Source organism: Parus major, chromosome 12, assembly GCF_001522545.3.
Source record: "Parus major isolate Abel chromosome 12, Parus_major1.1, whole genome shotgun sequence".
In the NCBI taxonomy this organism is placed as follows: domain Eukaryota; kingdom Metazoa; phylum Chordata; class Aves; order Passeriformes; family Paridae; genus Parus; species Parus major.
The window spans coordinates 15,953,471-15,971,987 of NC_031781.1; the positions used below are offsets into that span (position 1 = coordinate 15,953,471).

The following is an 18,517-nucleotide window of genomic DNA, read 5'->3' on the forward strand; positions in this document are numbered from 1 at the left end:
TTTTTTTTTTTTTTTTTTTTCCTTTTTATTTCTGCAGGGATTTTATAAATTTGAAGAGCAAAGCAGGGTTGAGAGTGAGTGCCCGGCTCTGAATACACACTCACGAGCATCATGCATGCAGGTACTGGATGACACAGGAGGTGGAGCACAGGTCCCCTTTCTAATGAGCATGTTTCTTTCATGATATGTTGAAAAATAAACTTGCCCCACAGTGTCTTTAAGAAGTTGAATATATGATTTATTTAAGGTACAATACAGCAACGTTGTTTATTAGCATCAGTGTCAAAAGTGCATGAAGATACCTGGAAAAAGGCTCATGCTGTTCTAGCACTGTAATGCCATAGAATAAGAACACATCAACCATGCTTTAAGGTCTTGCATCAGGAAATCTTTTCTAACTTGGTTTTCAAAGACTGCATGGATGTGGTTTTGCCCTATAATCTCTAAGTCCACATTTCTATGCAGATCACAGCTGTGTTTTAAAAAATTATATGAGAAGGATTTAATCCATCTGTGGTAATTCATCCTCAGTAATCACCCTTTTATATTTTCAATCTTTTTCTTAAAACTAAGGGGTTTTTATTTCTTGCCAGAATCAGTAACAAGACTTCGGGTATGGGCTGTAACTGTTAGTTCCTTTCTTGCCCTCACTTCCAGTCAGTGTAATTTGTTGTGATCACACTTTCTGGAGCTGATAAAAAAATCCCATGTACTGCTACTTTTACCATCACCGTTATGCATTGATTTTGTAGATATCTGTCATTTAAGCTCCTTTTTTATAATGAGCAAAAAGGAAATAGTCAGTCCTACAGGACAGTTCAGAGCACCTGAGTGGGTGTTGTAAAGGGCTGTTTCCTCCTGCCTGTGCAGGAGTTTATGGAGGCACCTTCCAGCCCCTGAAAAAGGTGTTTTGTACCACCTAAAATCGGCTCTGAGCTGCCTCTGGGTGCTGCTTCCTGGGAGGGTGTATGAGGGACACGAATCCAATGGATTCTACTGTCAAGGGCCAGCAAATCTTTGCTCCCTCTCCTTCCCTGCAGGTGTGCAGGGCTCGGCGCTCCTGCCTGGGACCAGGTTTTGGTCCCGTTTTCTGGAGGGGAGGCAGCAGTGCTGCAGTGGGGAGAGGGAGTCATGTCCTTAGAGTCACTTTTTCCATGGGCAGCTTCCTCCTCCGCTGCTGCTGAAGGAGCAGAGTGTCTGTGGGCAGGTGGTGCAGGGTAACTGCTGCTGGGAGGACAGGGCTGGACCATGAAGCCTCAGCTCTGCCATGACCTGAGCATCCTGCCTGGGGTAGCAGGAGTCACAGCTGAGGGACTGCACAGCTGCACAGGCACCTCTGCTGTGGGGCTGAAGGGCTTTGTCAGGCTCCCAGCGGTTCTGATAACTGTTCTGTTCCTCTTTGTCCACCTTTCTGCTGCAGATGGATGATGTGATCGATGACATCATTAGTTTGGAGTCCAGTTATAATGAAGAAATCCTCGGCTTGGTGGACCCAGCCCTGCAGATGGCAAACACGGTACAGCAATCCTTTCTTCTGGTTTCCCTGTTAAGTCTAACTGGTTTTCCTTGAGAGGAAGCAAAACTGCAGCAGGACTTTTTCTTCCTTGCAATTAAGTAGTTACTGCATTGTTCCACAGAGAATAATTAGTTTCCCTTTGAAGAGCTTAAGGTGATACAGTTGCAATTAAAAACATGAATTTAAAAAGACAAGCTCGAGTCAGGTTGAGAGAATACAAAGGACAATTTTGATTTTCTTATTTCAAAGTTAGTGGTGAGAGGATTGCAGCAGTGGAGTAAATTCTGCTACCAGTAGTAGCTCATTCCCACTGCTACTAAAAATTGTGATGGACTTTATCTTTGGCTTCAAAAAAGAAGGAACCTCTGGCATCCCAGGTTCCTGAATGTTGTCATATTCAAGTAAGAAATTGTATGCCATGTGTTAGCATCTGTATCCAGAGACACTTTTCTATTACCCCTAACATCACAGCTTTGTCTCTGCCTGATTTCGAGTGGGGAGAAGTCCCCAGCTAGATGTTACAGAATTTAGCAGGAGAGGAAAAAATTTAAAAAGCAGTCTTCCAAACAAACAAAAGGGAAGGAATAAAGAAGGTGGAAAACTGAACAAGGCAGGGGACGTGGGAAGCCTGTGATAAAAGCCAAGAACACAGAGCTGCAGAAAGCGCTGAGGGACGGCGCAGGTGTTCTCCAAGTGGCTCTTTTGGTTTGGTTCACATTGCTTTGGGAATTAATTTAATCATACTTCTGGCATAATCTGATTTTGATCTTCTGTGGAGGGTAGCTCCAGTGAATTTTTTGCCTTAGGCTTAAGTGCTGTTAGATCTGGCTGAGTAGATGTCTGCCAGCGCTGGCGTCTGTTTCTGTTTCATCTGGTGCCAAAACGTACAGCTTACCACAGAGCACTGATTTTGTGGCACAGGTTTACATTTGCTGACAGTAGTTGTCTGATGTCATGTTAACCCGGTCCTGTGCTCCCACAGATTCCCACAGCCCTGTCAGAGACGTGGTGGATGACGCAGGCAGCGGCCCACCAGCTTCCCTTTCTAAATAGTGCCCTTTGAGCGCTCAGGGAAATAGCTGCACGGTCCTGCTACTGAGAATACATTTTCCTTTAATCTAAGATAACTTGCAAAATGCAGCTGTCCTGGAATTTGAGAGAAAACCTCAAGAAACTGTCAAAAGATAGCTTTCAAAAAGTTTATCTGTTTTTCAATTTATTTTTTTTTTCCATTGAGAGATTAGGTTCTTCTGGAGTCCCTTCTCTGAAGTTCCATTGGATTGGGAGCCATTAATTAATTAATGAGATTCTTCTAGAGTCCCTTCTCTGAAGTTCCATTGGATTGGGAGCCATTAATTAATTAATGAGGTTCTTCTGGAGTCCCTTCTCTGAAGTTCCATTGGATTGGGACCCATAAATTCAGAAGGGGCTTGGATATTTCAATGCTTTCTTCTTTTCTCATTTCACAGGGACTCCAGAGTGGCTCATTACTTCCACGTAGGGATGGAAGGATACTTTGCACTCTTTTGGGCAAGGAGCCCCTGTAGTCAATGTTTAGGGTAGTCTACATCCCTCCTGTGCTTTGCTGTGCCTGCTGCATTGCAAGAAACCTTGTAAAGACTGCCTGATCCACATTTTCGGTGTAACTTCAGAAATTTCCCACTTTATGTGGTGAAGTCTGAAAAATAAGGATACGAAGCAGTGAAATTAAGACTTTTTTACTGAGAAGTTCAAGTAACTGGAGGGAAAAAAGCATATTTCAGTTTCTTAATCAGCCTAGTACCAGTCCTGAAGAGGTGGAAATTACAGCCAGAGACTTTTCTTTTGAGGCAGGGCTTAGCTCTTAAAACATGCAACGTTTTATTAATGAGGAATTAATGCCTACAGACTGAGCTAAGTCGAGGTAGGAGAAATCAAGAGAGGAAATGGTCTCTAAAGAGACACAACCTATAAATAGCTGTGCTGAGTCGGTGACAAAGGCAGTTGTTGTTCCATAACCAACAAAGAACAAAAGGAGCAGTTTGTTACAGTTGGTAACAGTACTTAATTGATAAGCAAAATCAGAGATTTCTGTGCAGGGCAAGCTAAGGGAGTTTCCAGGTACCTTGAATTGAAAATGGCCCATTTTCAGTCAACTTCTTGTGAGAGTCTTTGTCAACTTTGGTATTTGGTGGAATATCTGTGGTGGAAAGTATCACAAAATGGTCACTAGTTTATAGAGAAGGTTTTCTGCCTAGATGTCACTTGGTAATTGAATTAATGAGTACTGTGTAAAGTGCTCTTGTGAAGATGACAATTAATTAATTCATCCAGCTAATCAACTGCAGCCAGAGCCTGGCATGGAAAGCTCTGTGAATAGGTACAGCTCCGCTTGTAAATGTGACTTTCTTGTGGAATTTAAACTCTTCAGCAGAGGAGTTTTGTTACAGGGACTGCTGCTGAGCGTGTGCTTGTAGGTCAGGGAACATCACAATGCACTGTGGGCTGCACAAGCTGGAGTGCAGAACCCATTCCAGTGTGTACTGGTACCTTAGAAACAGCCTTGTTGATCACACAGCTGATGTCTCAGTGATTTTAGACAGAATGTGGGTGCTTGTTTTGTTAGAGTAGTGGAGGAGAAATGAAAGCCTCAGACTCCCATGAATGTACACTATGATGAATCTGCAGTCATAATTACCATATTTCAAATTTCTGTTATATAAAAGCCATTATTAGGGGAAAAAAAAAAAAGAAGCAGATGCAAAGTGATAGGAAGATTGAAATTTGTTTTACTTGGTGCGTTTGTGCAATTTGTGATGCCAAGACCTTGAAATAAGAAATCTCCCAAGTGAAAGCATTTTCAACCATGCTGTTTCAATGAAGATAATATGCTAAACCTGGCATAAGCCACTCTTCATTTACTTTTTGGAAGAGTAAAGGTGGATGATCTGGTTGATGCTGTATTTAAATTCTTTCTTAGCCAGAAATAGCTAAGAAAGCTGTAAGGAAAACCATATTTAGGTTGGAAACATGCTAGAATTTGGAGAAGACAGGGAAAGAGCTTCCTTAGCTCCAGAAAATTCCATATCTTTCTCAAAGTTGGAGACTCCATCTTCCCTATGAAATGGCTGTGGAAGTTTTGACATTTCCCCATCTTGTACTTCAGGATGGTGCTGAAAGGCTTGACTGTCTTAGAGCTGAAATGTTTGCCAACAATGCGTATTTTTTCCCAGTTTCTTCAAATAAGAAGCATTTGAAATAAATTCTCAGGTGCCATTGCAATGGGCACATAATAATCCCCTTTTGGGCTTTTTTTTGCCCCATTTAAGGCTAGTAGCTGCTCTTGTGTGCTCATCACAATGCTGTCTTGTGCATCTCAAACCAGTGCCCTCAGCACAGGGGTCCTCTGCCCTTTCCCAGTTCCCTAAACCCTGCACTAATGATTATTGGGTTTACCTCAGTCAACTGATTTTATTCCTCTGGGAACTGCTATAAAATTGTGAACTGAGGATGTGCCTTGATTTTAACTTAGCTCTAGCTGCAGGTATTTTATGTGAGATGGCCCAGAGTGTTGCATGCACTTGATGTTTTTGTTTGAAAGGAATTAGTGTAAGTTAGTCCCAGAGATGTGACCTGCAGCCAGCCTGGAGAAGAGACCTCCAGGGACTCACAGTGACCATGGACTGTGTGTAGGAGAATGTTTCAACTGGGTCTTTGACCTGTGGAGTTTGGATGCTGGGGAAAGTGGTCAAAGAAAGAAGCTGGTCAGTCTCTTTGCTCATGGATCACTGATTTAAGTGGAGACTGTTGGCGTCTCCCTCCCCAAAATGTGAATTTCCCTGATTAGCACTCCTGTGGACAGCCTTTAGCAGCCATGTGCTGGTGCACATTCAGCAGTTGCTGCCTGTCTTCTTTGTCCCCTTTTGTGATCATTGCTCACACTGCTCCTGTTTATTGACATGGAAATCTGCCTCAGTGTTTGACACCTTTGGGGAAAAAAAAATCAATCACAAACTGTTGTAACAATCAGGGCCCATGTTGCAGTAAGGAAAGCAGCTCTGTGTTCTCCACATTTCATTACAGCCTGGCAGCTTTACCCAGGCTCTGAGATGCCAGTTTCGAGTTTTCTAACAAAAAATCTTTTTTATTTCAAAATTCCGTGAAGTTCCTAATTAGATTTCACATGTCTGGTTGTGAACTTCAAGTCCTTGGGCTACAAACAAGCTCTTTGTGCTCTCCCCTTGCCTAGGAGCATGAGTAGGATGAGCACATCCAAGTCAGAAGAGTGTGTGACGCTCTCACCGTGTCGGTGTCAGGGATGTGTTTGGGGGACCCAGAGACACAAGGGTCAGCCTTGTAGAGCAGTGAGATTGAGTGGTCACCCTGACACTAATGTGGGTAGGTCACAACCAGCACAGATGTGACCTGAACAGCATTATTAGAGCTTCCTTTTTTAATTTTTTTAAATTTTTTTAAATTTTTTAAAATAAGATTGACAGTGAGACTTTAGTTACATTTATTTCCCTGTCTTAAATTTTGAGTCAGGGGACTTTGGTTGTGATTTTGTTGTTGGCCATTATCTATCTGTTCTCAACAGCTATCAGCATAGCTTGTAGCTGGTGGTACTTTACATATCAACTCCTGCTTCATCTGCTTCCATATGGCAGAGAAATTTTCTTAGGCCCCAGTCTGGCAAGGCCCATCAGTAGGAGTTTAATATTCCTGGCTGTGACTCACTGCATTGTATTCACCAGCATTATTTACATGGGTGTAAAGTTAATACCTACTCTAATCTCTGCAGGATCAGTGTCTTGGAGGGATTGGTTTTCTTTTGCAGCAGTGATGATAAGAAGTGTTGCTACTCAGATAAGATACCAAAGTGTTTTATACCTGTCTTTTCAAAACCAAATAAAAGATGGGTAAAATAATCCACTCAGGATAATTGCAAGCTTCTTAAAAGCTGTTTCAATATAAAGGGATAGCTTTGATAGATCTTGCTGAAATGATGTCCTATTTCTGAATAAATCTGCTTGTTTAAATATCTAAATAAACACAGCAGAGTGAACAAGTAATTGAGGAAACTTACTGTAAAAATAATCTTCCTCCTACTGGTGTGCTTTCTTGTTATGTAAGGCAAAAAAACAAAGTAAACTGAAATGTTTTTTGTGTAGGTAGCTTTCAAATCACATGAAAAATGTGATTAATTAATACAGTGTTCTTCCTCCAGCATGTGACAACTTGCAAAGTACTTCCACTCACATATCCCTGGAAAAAGTGGGGGGTTTCTCTGGGAAAGTTCTGTGGGCTCTTTCAGATATGAGAGAAATTTAAGGGATATAGATGTAATAGTTTTAGTGAAAAATAAGGAGCAACAGTGCAGCAACATCATCAGCATTTTACCTCTTCTATTACCTCTTAATATTTTAAGTCTGCATACTTTAGAGGAGTGAGAGCAGAGTTTTCCCAGTGTAGATGTTTTATCCCTCATTGCTATGAATATCTGTGGCTTTTGCTGACCTTCTTGCAGTCTCTGTTTGCACATGGAAAAGAGCACAGATTGCTTAGCATATCCTGACTCTGTTCTTCTGTACAAAGGCATTCATAAAGGCAAACCAAATGATCCTTTTCCTTGTTTATCTTTTCCAGTTGCCTGTGTCTGGCAATTTGATTGACCTTTACGGCAACCAAAGCATGCCTCCTCCAGGACTAAACATCAGCAACTCATGTCCAGCTAATCTTCCTAATATAAAAAGGGAGCTCACAGGTAAATACATCTGAAATACCACCTTGGAGTAGTAGTATCATTGTTTTGAATTCAGGTGCTACTGGACATAATTTCTGTTGTAAGAAAGAATATATGGGTGAACAGTTCAGCCTGTGTTCATGTGTGGGTGCGTGTGGATTCAGTGTCACAAATTCACTTCATAAAAAGTCCTTAATTGTTACAGTCACACCTGCACTGTGTTGTGTTCCAGGAAGCTTCCATGCTTCTTTTCCAGAGCTGTTTTTTTAGTTTGGGCTTACTGCTTGCTCTGTCAACAGCAAACTTTAAAAATTTCACATCTGGAGTCTCTGTGGGATTCATGTCAAGGAATGATACACATTGGGACTTTACTTCAGTAGGGGCGGGCAGTAATGAACAAATAACCTGTTATAATGTGAAGTATGGACATATGGATCTTTTAAAATGTAGAATTAGGCACCTGGGGGGATTGGAATTTGTTGATCTTTAAGGTTCCTTCCTACCCAAGCCAGTCTATGATTCTATGAATATGCATCACTAAATTAAGATGAAAATGGTGTTCCTTAAATTTTTATGCTGGTTCCTGCAGCAATGCTCTGAACAAGCTGTGGGAGGCAGGGGCAGGAGGGTGGGACACTAAAAACCTCTTTTCTCAAGCATATGTGTACAGGAGCAAGATAGTTTGAAGCAAATAATATGTTTCATATTCGCACATGTTTTATTTCTGCTCACTTGGAAGGACATAACCACATATAGGGTACATCTACAAGGTATGGTGGTCTGTAGGCTGAACAAATGGAGATCCACTCTAGAACTGATGGAAAACTCAGATTATTGCCCGGAAATGCCTGTTCTTAAGCCCAGCAGAGAGTCACTGACCATGCAGTAGGGTAGGGGCCTGGTTTCTTTCTTGTCTGTCATCTTTCTGGGTATCTGTTGTGAAAACTCACAAGCTTACTCAGTTGCAAAGCAGGTTCTGGGCAGGAATTAGTTTAAGCAGAGCAGTTTTAATAGGCCAGGAGGAAATGCCACCTCTCTGAGCCAGCGGATATTTGCATTTATAGGACAGCACAGAATTTGAACTCAGCACCAAAAAAAGACACACAGAGCACAAAATGATTTTTGGCTGCTAGGAAAAGGCAGAGCTTGTACAGAGATGGAACTGTGTAAGAGGAGGGTGTGAAGGGAGGAGAACTACTCAAAGTTCTGCATTACAGGCAGTTTTGTTGCCCCAAGTATAGAAAGTTCCAGGGGCTGCAAACCCAGCCCAACTTGGATATGCAGACTGGTGGATTTGCTGCAGGTGGTTGTGTCAGACTTCGGGTCAAGAAGGCAGAAAGAGAGGGGAAATTGTGAGTGAAGTGGTCTTATGGAAGTCCTCAATGCATCAAATACATCAAAACAGAACTGAAATAAGTTTAATGTCTATATGCTACCCTTACCTGAACACAGAATTAATTTAGGTGAGTCTTTTTGTGATCAAAATAAAGTAATACAGGAAAAAAACTTATTTGCTACAGTGAGGGATTGTTTTGACAATGGAATGTGCAATAAAAGATGATGCACTCATTGCTTCTCACTGACTTTCTGTGGAACTGCAAAGTACTTGCTGGTTTGGGGATTTGAATGCAATGGGGCAAGGATTAAGGACCTCACCTTTTAAAAAAACAGAAAGGGGTAGAGCAAAGATAAAATACTTAAAATTGCTTGAGAAGCTTAGGGCCAAATGAGAACTGAGAAGAAGATACTTAGTTGTGCTGTTGCCTGAACTATTGCATGCTGAAGTTGATAATGATATTATTATTCCAGAATATAATAGCAATAATAATAGAATAATAAAGAATAGGTAATTGTTTGGAGTAAGGTGAAGGGCACCTTGAGTTGAGGAGTTGAGGAGACAAGTTTTGTGCAGCATGGCTGCCATTACTTTCCTTTTTGCTTTTCCCAAAGCCAGAAGCATTGTTTTCCAACTTGATCGCTAAGAAAGGTGTTGATTTTTTTTTTCTTCATACAGTAGGAACAGTTAGTGTAGCTGGAAAATAAACTATTTTTAACAGGTCACTTAAGTTGTCCCTTGAATGTGGTGGTGATGTGTGTGCACATGCCACAGAAGGATGTAGCCTTAATTTTTGGGTGAGCAGAGCCTGTGTCACATCCTGAGCAGGCAGCAATACCCTAAGCATGCTGTTCCTCAGGTCCAGCTCCCTGGGATGTGTGTGCAGACGTAGGAGAAGGTATGCTGCATTTCAGCAGTTTGCTGTCCTCAAATACCTTGCTGAGTCAGGGCCTCCGTGGGAAACATTCCCATCATGGGAGTCACTGTGGGAAGTGTGGGAAGAGATGCTCTGCAGGTGCAGAGGTGAAGCTCAGTCCCAGCCTTGTGTTTTGGCATCCACAAGCCTTTCTTGCTCCTTGGAATGGGGGAAATGATTGGTGTGACAAATATCCATCAGGCTTCCTGTGCAGATATTTCACAGGCTGAAAGGCTGTGATTTTAATTTTAGAATTATTTTAATTCTAATTACCTCATTCACATGCACAGCATGTATTTTTCCTACAGAGTCGGAAGCCAGAGCATTGGCTAAGGAGAGGCAAAAGAAAGACAATCACAACTTGAGTAAGTTTTGGTTCCTCACATTTTGCACCAATTCTTGGAATGATTTTGTGTATTGAGTGTTCAAATACTGATGTTTAAAGTTTGGATGAGGTACTGCATGTAGTATAAACCACTAGATCATTGTGTTATGCCCACAGATCAAATACCTCAAATTCATGTGAAATGTGTCCTTAAATCTACTATTAAATTTTAACTGCATATTTATTTATTTTCAATAAATCAATTGAATGAGTGGTTATTATCAATGAAATTGCTGGGTTCAACGTGTGACCCAATTGCTTTTAACAAATCCACCTTGCACAATTTTGATTTTATAATTTTAATTTTTAAAAAAATATTAGATATGTGGTCGATTTGTGACTTTAAACAATAGTGTGGGTCCTCAGTATGGCAATTTTATAAATTTCATTTTTGAATGCAACTCCTATTTCCAAGTCGGAAAAAAAAAAAAGCATTTTAAAATAATGAGCATCTTATGATTTAAGGATCCATAACTTATCTTTTTATACTTTATAGTAGTAGAAAAAAGGAACCGTTTCATGCCTTGAGCCACTCAGAAGCCTTTTCCATAGCATGAAAAGGTAATGCAGGAAAATTGGTATTTAAATTTGACTTTTGGATCCTCAAAGTGTTGCACATGAGGGACTACTTTAAAAACAGATTGTGCCTTTTGTCCCTTTTTCTGTCTTGGGTTTCCTTGAGTAAAGAAATTATAGTCCGAATATCTAAATATTCATCTCTTTAATTTGTCTGTGGTGCTTATCCGGAGAAAAATGTTTGCTTTGCAGTCATTCTGGTATTTAGTCTTAGACTTTGCAACTTCAGCAGTCCCAAAATGTACAGTAGACAGAACTTCAGTCTTAGTGTGCTCGTGTGTAGGAAAGCAAAATAAATTATCACTGGATTTTAAGCTTCAGGCAAACATTTCAGTGGTACTTAAAGAAATCTTTGATAAAACACTTGATAAGTTGTAATTAAGTGTGAATATTACTTGTAACATTTGTGCTGTTTTTCCTAAAGTTGAACGAAGAAGAAGATTTAATATTAATGATCGTATAAAAGAACTGGGCACCTTGATACCCAAGTCAAATGACCCGTAAGTACAACGTGCCCAGGGAGACTGTGGGAGGGAGAATGAGAATTTACAAAACTTCCCCCCAAAATTCCAATGTTTTCTATTTGCTCTTAGCACTCTTTGATGGCAGAAAGGTTCCATTATTTTTTTTTTGAAGATTTTTTTGAGGGGTTCATTTTTCCACTTTTGGAACCTGCTTATATTTGTATTAATTCTGATTTTTGTCTCAGAGCTGGGCTTGGTGCTGGGAGTGACTGACTGCCTTACCAGAGGCAGAGTTGTGAGGATGGGAGACCTTATGCTGGTCTGGCTGTTTAGATGGTTGCATGTCTTGCTAAATGATTTTTAAAATTAATTAGATGTTACAGCTTGACAAGACAGAACTGGTCCCTGTTTTAGTAAAAATGGAGGGCAGTTTATCTGGGAAGCCATCACATTCCCCTTCCCTCCAAGGGAAGAAAAGAAGGAAAATAAAGAGTGTAACTGTGTGCTTGTTCACTGATAATTTGTCAGTGTTTGTTGTAATTTCCCAGATGTTCTTTACGATAATTCTACAATGATTTTACTGCTTTTAGCTTGTATTTACACTTTCCCAATGCTGATTCAGTGGCAAGGAATCTTTCTTGCTCTGGAGTTTGAAAGTCCACTTAAATCTGAATCAATGCCCCATGATGATTTTGGGGAGATTTTCCAGTGTTTTGAGGCATTTGCTCATGGAGCAGCTTCACAGCTGCTCTGCTGAGAGGCTCTGCAGCCTCCTCCAAGGCCACCAAGACAACTTGTCTCAGGACAACCTACTGAGTGTAGAACAGGTGGATCTTTGTGCTGACAGTCTGCTGGAAGGTGTCTTTTGCCTGTTTAGAGAAAGTAAGATGATGTGAGGAGATGGTGATGCAGCAGCCTCTCTCTGTCTCTGAAGCAAAGGGCTCCAGCCCCCTCTAGTGCACTGCAAACGTCTTCTGTATCCACAAACTCGGAATAAGTAGCAGCTGGGTGTTATGTCTGGATAAGGTGCAGTCACAGGTGCAGGTATGAAGGGAACAGCTGTGAAACAGAGCCTTACCTTGTCCTTTTGTGTTGTTCCAAAGCGACATGCGCTGGAACAAGGGCACGATTCTGAAGGCGTCGGTGGATTACATCCGCAAGCTGCAGCGGGAGCAGCAGCGCACCAAGGAGCTGGAGAACAGGCAGAAGAAGCTGGAACATGCCAACAGGCACCTGCTGCTCAGAATACAGGTTTGCTGAGACGTGAGCTGCAAATGCTCCTGGTGTTGCAGTGTGTGATTGCAAACAGTGGTGACTCGTGGGGTGTGGGTTAGAAGGAACCAGCATTTAAACTAACGGTGGGTAGTGCTGAGTGCAGAGATTTTTCCAGAAAGGACAAAGATATCTTAGGTAAAAAAAAAATAAAAAATAGAATCCTAACACTCTAGTAAAAGCACTTCTGAGTGGTCTGGTTTTGTTCTACTGTGGCCAATGCTACTTCCAAACCATAACATCAAAAAGATTTATATGGTAATACATTCTTCTGTTTGCCAGGCCTGAGACATTGGGACTTCATGTATCGTGTAGTTGTTGATAGTCATGAAATTAAGTTCAGCTGCTTGGGAGTCTTCCCTGCTGCTTGAAGTCTGTAGAACTGTACAATGGTTCTCCTCAGCACTGAAAAGCAGTAGGTGGCAGGAATATGTTTTCTCTGTGGGTTGTTGCCTTGTTAGATTCAGGTTCCCAGTGTTCTGAGCTACACGGAAATTTAAGGGTGAAAACTCCATTTCTCTTACTAATTCCTTTGTCTTCACCTCAAGCTGGATAGGAAACCTTAACCTTGAAGCCAACACAGGTTTTTTTTCTGGATAGCCACCCCTCTCCATAGAAGGGTAATTAAAGAAATGTACCAGAATTGGGTGTAAGATCACCTAACGTGGAGAGAGCGATATCCCAGATATCCTCGTGTTGCTGCTCCCCTGCAGCACGAGCAGCTGAGCTCTTGCCTGCCAGGAGACCCCTCAACAACCCAGCTAATCCACCAGGGAGATAATGAAGCTGCAAATACCTGAGAGTCAAGCGTGGAAGTAAACAGCTTTAAAATAGAACAGGCCGAGTTGAGCCTCAGCACAGTTTTGTACTTGGTTGAGCAATCTGCTGCTAGAGTGAGATGATAAAAACATAGAAGCCTTTTGCAGAGCAGCATCAAGCAGTGGTGTTTCAAAGCTAAGTGAGATCACTTTTTAAACATCTTTCATCTTGCTTTGTATTACCCAACTGCTCTGGCTCCTTGAATCAAAATACCATAAAACCCAGACCCTTGAATAACTGGCAATACAAATAACCTCAAGTATTTTCCCTTTTTGTGTTGATTCTGATTAAGCATGGAATAAGGAACTCCTGCTTCTGGCACATTAGCTGATGGAAGAAGTGCTTGCTCATTCCACCGTCTCTTCTGATCTTGCAGTGTGCCACAAGCTCGTTTTAGCCTGGAAATGATGGAAAAGGGTAATAATCAGCCTCAGTGACAGGAATATCCAGAAACAGCACAATCACAACAGTGATTGCCTAATATAATGAAGAAGTAGAAGCAAAACATCTCTTTTATTGATGTATTTGTGAGAGGACATTTCTGTATGATTAAATGTGAAGGTGGGATTTAAACTTTCCATGGAAATTTGAAGAATCCTGGCTCTGTGTGAAGTCTGAAACCTTCCTGTGACTTCCTTGTGATTTTTCTGCACAGGAATAGTGTTGTTGCTCAGTTTTGATTGACCTCTTCCAGCTCTGCCAGACTTGTAGAGTGAGAAATGTCCCCTCCAGAGTCTCAGCAGGGGTTGATAAGGATCACATAGACATGCTGTGCCTTCACATATGACTTTTTAAAAATTGCTAAACACATGCTTGTGCTATTTCTTTTTTTTTTTTCCCCTATTTTTAAATGTTTTCCTCACCCTACCTGATGCCAAACCTGCCTATCCTGGCAGTGGTTTGAGAAGAAGCCTGAGGGGAACAGGTCTGTGCTGCAGGGTACTGGGTTTTGGCTCTGGTGTAGGTGCTGAGGAGGAGTGTGAAGGGCCTGTGTGGGATGGTGTTCACCCACCTCTTCAAGACTTTGCTGTTCAGGTGCAAATCTGCAGGGCTGGAGTGTGCAAGGTACAAGCACTTGTCACTATGAGAAGGGGAGGAAATGTGTGCGGGAGAAGGAAACTGGAAGCTGCAAGACAAGCATAAGATGACAGATTTTACTTGCAGATTTTCTTTTAATTTGCCCCTTATTCTCCCTCACAGGAACTTGAGATGCAAGCCCGGGCACACGGACTGTCCCTTGTCCCATCTACAGGCCTTTGCTCCCCTGACATGGTCAACAGGGTCATCAAACAGGAGCCTGTGCTGGACAACTGCAGCCAAGACATGATGCCCCACCACACAGACCTGTCCTGCACCACCACCCTGGACCTGACTGACGGCACCATCACCTTCAGTGACAACCTGGGAAACGTGACTGAACCAGCTGGCACTTACGGTGTTCCTGCCAAAATGGGATCCAAACTGGAAGATATCCTGATGGACGATACCCTCTCCCCCGTGGGAGTGACTGACCCTCTGCTCTCCTCCGTGTCTCCCGGGGCGTCAAAGACGAGTAGCAGGCGGAGCAGCGTGAGCATGGAGGACACTGACCATGCTTGTTAGCACCTGTTTGGCACACCTTTCATAAACTGCTTTGGTTCTTGATCAGTAGATGAAATAATTTACCTTTTGTAGAATTTTTTGATTTTTTTTTCCCCCCCTCTTGTGCTTCATCAGTGTGTGTGCGTGTGTGTATATATTATATATATAGGATTTTTTTTAGAATTTTTGTGAAGAAACTTGTATATTCTATTTTAAAACTACCAATGCCTCCAAAATATTGTACAGCATATGTACAGAATCTGTGAACTGGATTCTCCAAGAACTTTGAACTGGTCAAATCTACTCAAAGCAATAGAATTACAGATGAAGAGTCTGTTTCTACTGGGGGGAGGGGGCAATTGTAGGATTGTAAATGCAACCTATTTACTTGGAAACAAAATGTAAAGTTTAAGAATGTAAAGAAACAACAACAACAACAAAAAGTCCAACTTGTAATTGTATTAATTGAATAGTGCTGCCTTAAAGATACAGTGTCCCTCAAATGTTGGTCTTACATGACAAGTGTTTAGGGAAAATACCCACACGACTTCACTCAGAAAACAAACTAAACCCAAGTGTTAAGACATCCTGATTGTGTTGATTGTGATATAAAATGCTGTTGCTGAAACTGCAGGGAGATGTGAGTGTCTCAGAGTGTTGTTTAATTTTACTCTGAGCTGATTTGGGTTTTCCGTTTGATCATGGTTCAAGTTTTTCCTCTTAAATTTTTATTTTGTTTCGTGACACACATGGATGGCTTTGCCAATGGCAAACCAAGCAGGAGCACTGTAAATTGGGATACACTCTCGGGACAAAAAAAAATATGCATATTATATCAGCTGGGCACATTATGTTGTACATATCTAATTGGCTTTATTTTCTTTTTTTTAATTACATTGTACAGTTTCTTTTGATTTGCATGGATTCCTTAGTTATCCTCAACTTTTTGTTTTAAATTTATTTGTATTTCATTTGTAAGATTTTTGCCTCTTAATATTGCAGCGATTTTTTGACATTTTTAAAACTCATTGGAAGTTTTCTGCGTTCTTTGTAAACACTTGAAAGGAAGCTTTTATGCAGGGTTCTGTGTTTTAAGAGAGATTTTGAGAATATTTTGTATATTACAGTCTCACTTTGAAAATGTTTTTAAACGCATTTAAGGTAGAGTAAAAATTTAGATTAGGTAATAAAACAACTCTGTAGAGAAACTGAACTTACATATTTATTTTTAGTGATACAGAAAAAAAGTAGTAATATGCTTGGAAACATAACTATGTAGTTAATATACCCGTTAGAGCAATTCGTGTTCTATTTCAGCACTGGAGCTGACATAAAAGAAAAAAAAAAACAACAAAAAAAAAGAGTAAATTACTGTATCTGCAAATAACTGTTACTTGATAACAATGTTATTAATTTTTAACATGCAACCATGTTGTAAAAGTAGTTGGGTGCATTATCTACTCAAGTGTAGTCCTATGCAATAACGGTAGTTTTCCTTGTATTATATCCAGCCTAGGTGTTCCACGGAGGTGACAGGTGGTGTTCCGAGCTAGACAGAGGGAATGGAATTCTCCAGGGCAGCCTACAGCTGACTGGCAGGCGTAGCTCGTTCAGAATGAAGTGCCTTAAACTCTAGTTGTAGTCTTCCTCGACTAGCACTGACTGAAGTGTGGCGTAGACAGAGCTTTAGGGTGGTGGTGTGTAGGGCGTTGAGGTTAGCATGGTGCCTACGGATAGAAAACCAGAGCTTCCCTTTCTCCTTTGTGCTACACTGGAAATTACATAGGATGAGTGCAACGGTGAGTAACTGGAGTGCCAGTTTGGCCGGCTTTCCAAGGAAACCTTGGGTTCAGCAGGTGGTGTTCAGAAACCAAATGTGAACTGGGATGGGGTGGCTGGGGATGGTGGTGGGAGTTCCCCTGGCGCAGCTCACTGAGCCCTCTCCCAGACATTTCCCCAGGGGAGGGCTCCTGGTGTCTCCTGCCTGGCACCTGTGCTCCAGCACAGGGGGCTCTGGCTCAGCAGGGCTGTGGAACTCGGGGTCTGTGTTCCTGTCACTCTTCCCGTGGCTGTGTCCAGCCCTCCCTTCCCCCTGGAGCCACCAGCGATGTGTTAGCATTGATGCAGCCACGGGGTCGTGGCTTTTTTCCTTTCTTTTACAGTTTTTGAAAGAGGAGCTGGAGTTGGGTTGTTAAGATGCCTCTCCCCCTCATTCATCAATTCCCTTTTGGGAATATGTCTTTCCTAGGGTGGAGAAGCTCTGGCCCAGGCAGGACCCAGGAGGCTGCAGGATGTGCTGGGGTCACCGTGGTCCTGGGGCAGGAAATGCCCAGCCCCTGCACGGCAGCTCCTGGTCAAGTATGGGGGTACAGGCTTCGGGTGCTGCTCTTTGGCTGGGGTGACAGGGAAATTGGGGCTGTAGGAATTGCTTGTAGCTGTAACACAGGGCTGTGTTGCCCCTCCCCAGAAAACGGGGCAGCTCTGCAGCGTTGGTACAACAAATCAGGGTGTGCGTGTTGGAGTGTAGTAACTGAGAACCACTGAATGTATTGAGTGAGGCTTTTGGTTTGGTGCCTGCCCTGGGCATTCAGAAATTCAAGTCTGGACTGTGGTATATGAATATTTTTCAAGCTCATGTGAAACCACTGGTACTCACTGACAGCCATGACTTCTGATTTTTTGGCTACATGCTGTGTGGAGGTGAGTTGGGATTCAAGGCCAACCATTCCATCAAGAGCTGGATTCCTTGGCAGAAGTCTCTGTGGCCGCAGCAGCTGTGTTGTGTGCTCCTATACCTTGTGTTTTCTGGGGTAACACACTAACTTGTCCATGCCACTCTCCCCCCCCGTGTTTCTTTAGGTTACAGCCCTCCTCTGAGCTGCCCACCCTTGGAATGGTGACACTGCGGTGGGGACACCTCTAGGAGACCCAGACCCCCAGTGGGTGCTAAGAGGAGGTGCCTTTGCCTGTTTGAGCATGGAGGAGGGTGTGTCTGTGACGTTTTGCAGGGGTTGGTGGCAGAGGACAGAGGCAGCAGTCACAGGCAGGGTTTGGCATGGGCTAGGTGGAGTGAGATGGACAGAAGTTGATGCCCGGTCTGGTGAAAGTGACGCTGGGCAGCGGTGGCTTCCCTGAGCAGGTGGATGGGGAACTGACCAATTCTCACTTTGCCAAAGCCATGCAACAGGCAGGGATGTGCAGAGTACCGTGAAGTTCTTACTGCTTTTGGCCTATAAAGCAATATTTAACTCTTGCAACCTGTAAAAGCAAAAAGAAGGTACATAAGGAAAGCACAAAGCACAAAATAATGCACTTACATTTATGTTGTTTGACATAAAATGCACTGGGGGGGAAGCTGATGTTGATAATAGTATAAATACCTATATTTCTTGAAAAAGTGACATTAATTACTGCCTCTTGCTATGATGCTTGGTACTGTAATGTTGATATTCATCTGCTGTTGACTGCAGCAATAATTTGTGTATGGTCCATAGCACTGTAAATTATGGATCAATATTAATGTATCCAATGAAATAATTTGAACTGTTGTTCTTGATAGATGGATTAAAGCATTTGGTTTTTCACATACATCTGTGTAAGTCACTCGTTTTCCATGTGAGTGGATCTTGTTTTCCTGTGCATTTGAAGTCCCTGCAGTGCTTCTGTCTGTGATTTGGCCATGGGTGTGTCCATGTCCCTGACCCGGTGTTGTTTGGCATCCTTGGTTCCACCAGAGCTGTCCAGCTGTGTTTGTGTGTCAGTTGCACAGGGGAATGAAGCTGCAGACCAGACCCCACCTGGGCTTTGCAAATACGTGCCAAAGTGGAAAGACCCAGAGCTTACGGCCCCCAGGGTAAGGAATGAAACAGGTGAATGTGGAAAAATGTCATTGCCTTTCTCCCTTCCCACGAGCTCTTGTCATTTGCCTCT

At 42.3% G+C, this 18,517-nt stretch overlaps 1 protein-coding gene across 5 annotated transcripts in view; it reads left to right on the forward strand.

Moving 5' to 3' along the window:
* MITF (melanocyte inducing transcription factor) overlaps window positions 1–18,175 on the forward strand; it is a 100,518-nt gene extending 82,343 nt beyond the window's left edge. For 2 of the 5 annotated variants that reach the window (XM_015641068.3, XM_015641074.3), the window contains exons 4-10: window positions 38–121; window positions 1,421–1,516; window positions 7,142–7,259; window positions 9,781–9,855; window positions 10,876–10,951; window positions 12,019–12,166; window positions 14,207–18,175. In XM_015641068.3, coding sequence (XP_015496554.1) covers window positions 38–121; window positions 1,421–1,516; window positions 7,142–7,259; window positions 9,781–9,855; window positions 10,876–10,951; window positions 12,019–12,166; window positions 14,207–14,608 — 999 coding nt within the window. In that variant the 3' untranslated portion in view covers window positions 14,609–18,175. The remainder of the gene's footprint in view (window positions 1–37; window positions 122–1,420; window positions 1,517–7,141; window positions 7,260–9,780; window positions 9,856–10,875; window positions 10,952–12,018; window positions 12,167–14,206) is intronic. The other 3 variants (XM_015641069.2, XM_015641072.2, XM_015641073.3) reach the window with 3 other exon arrangements.
* Window positions 18,176–18,517: the final 342 nt, after the last annotated feature.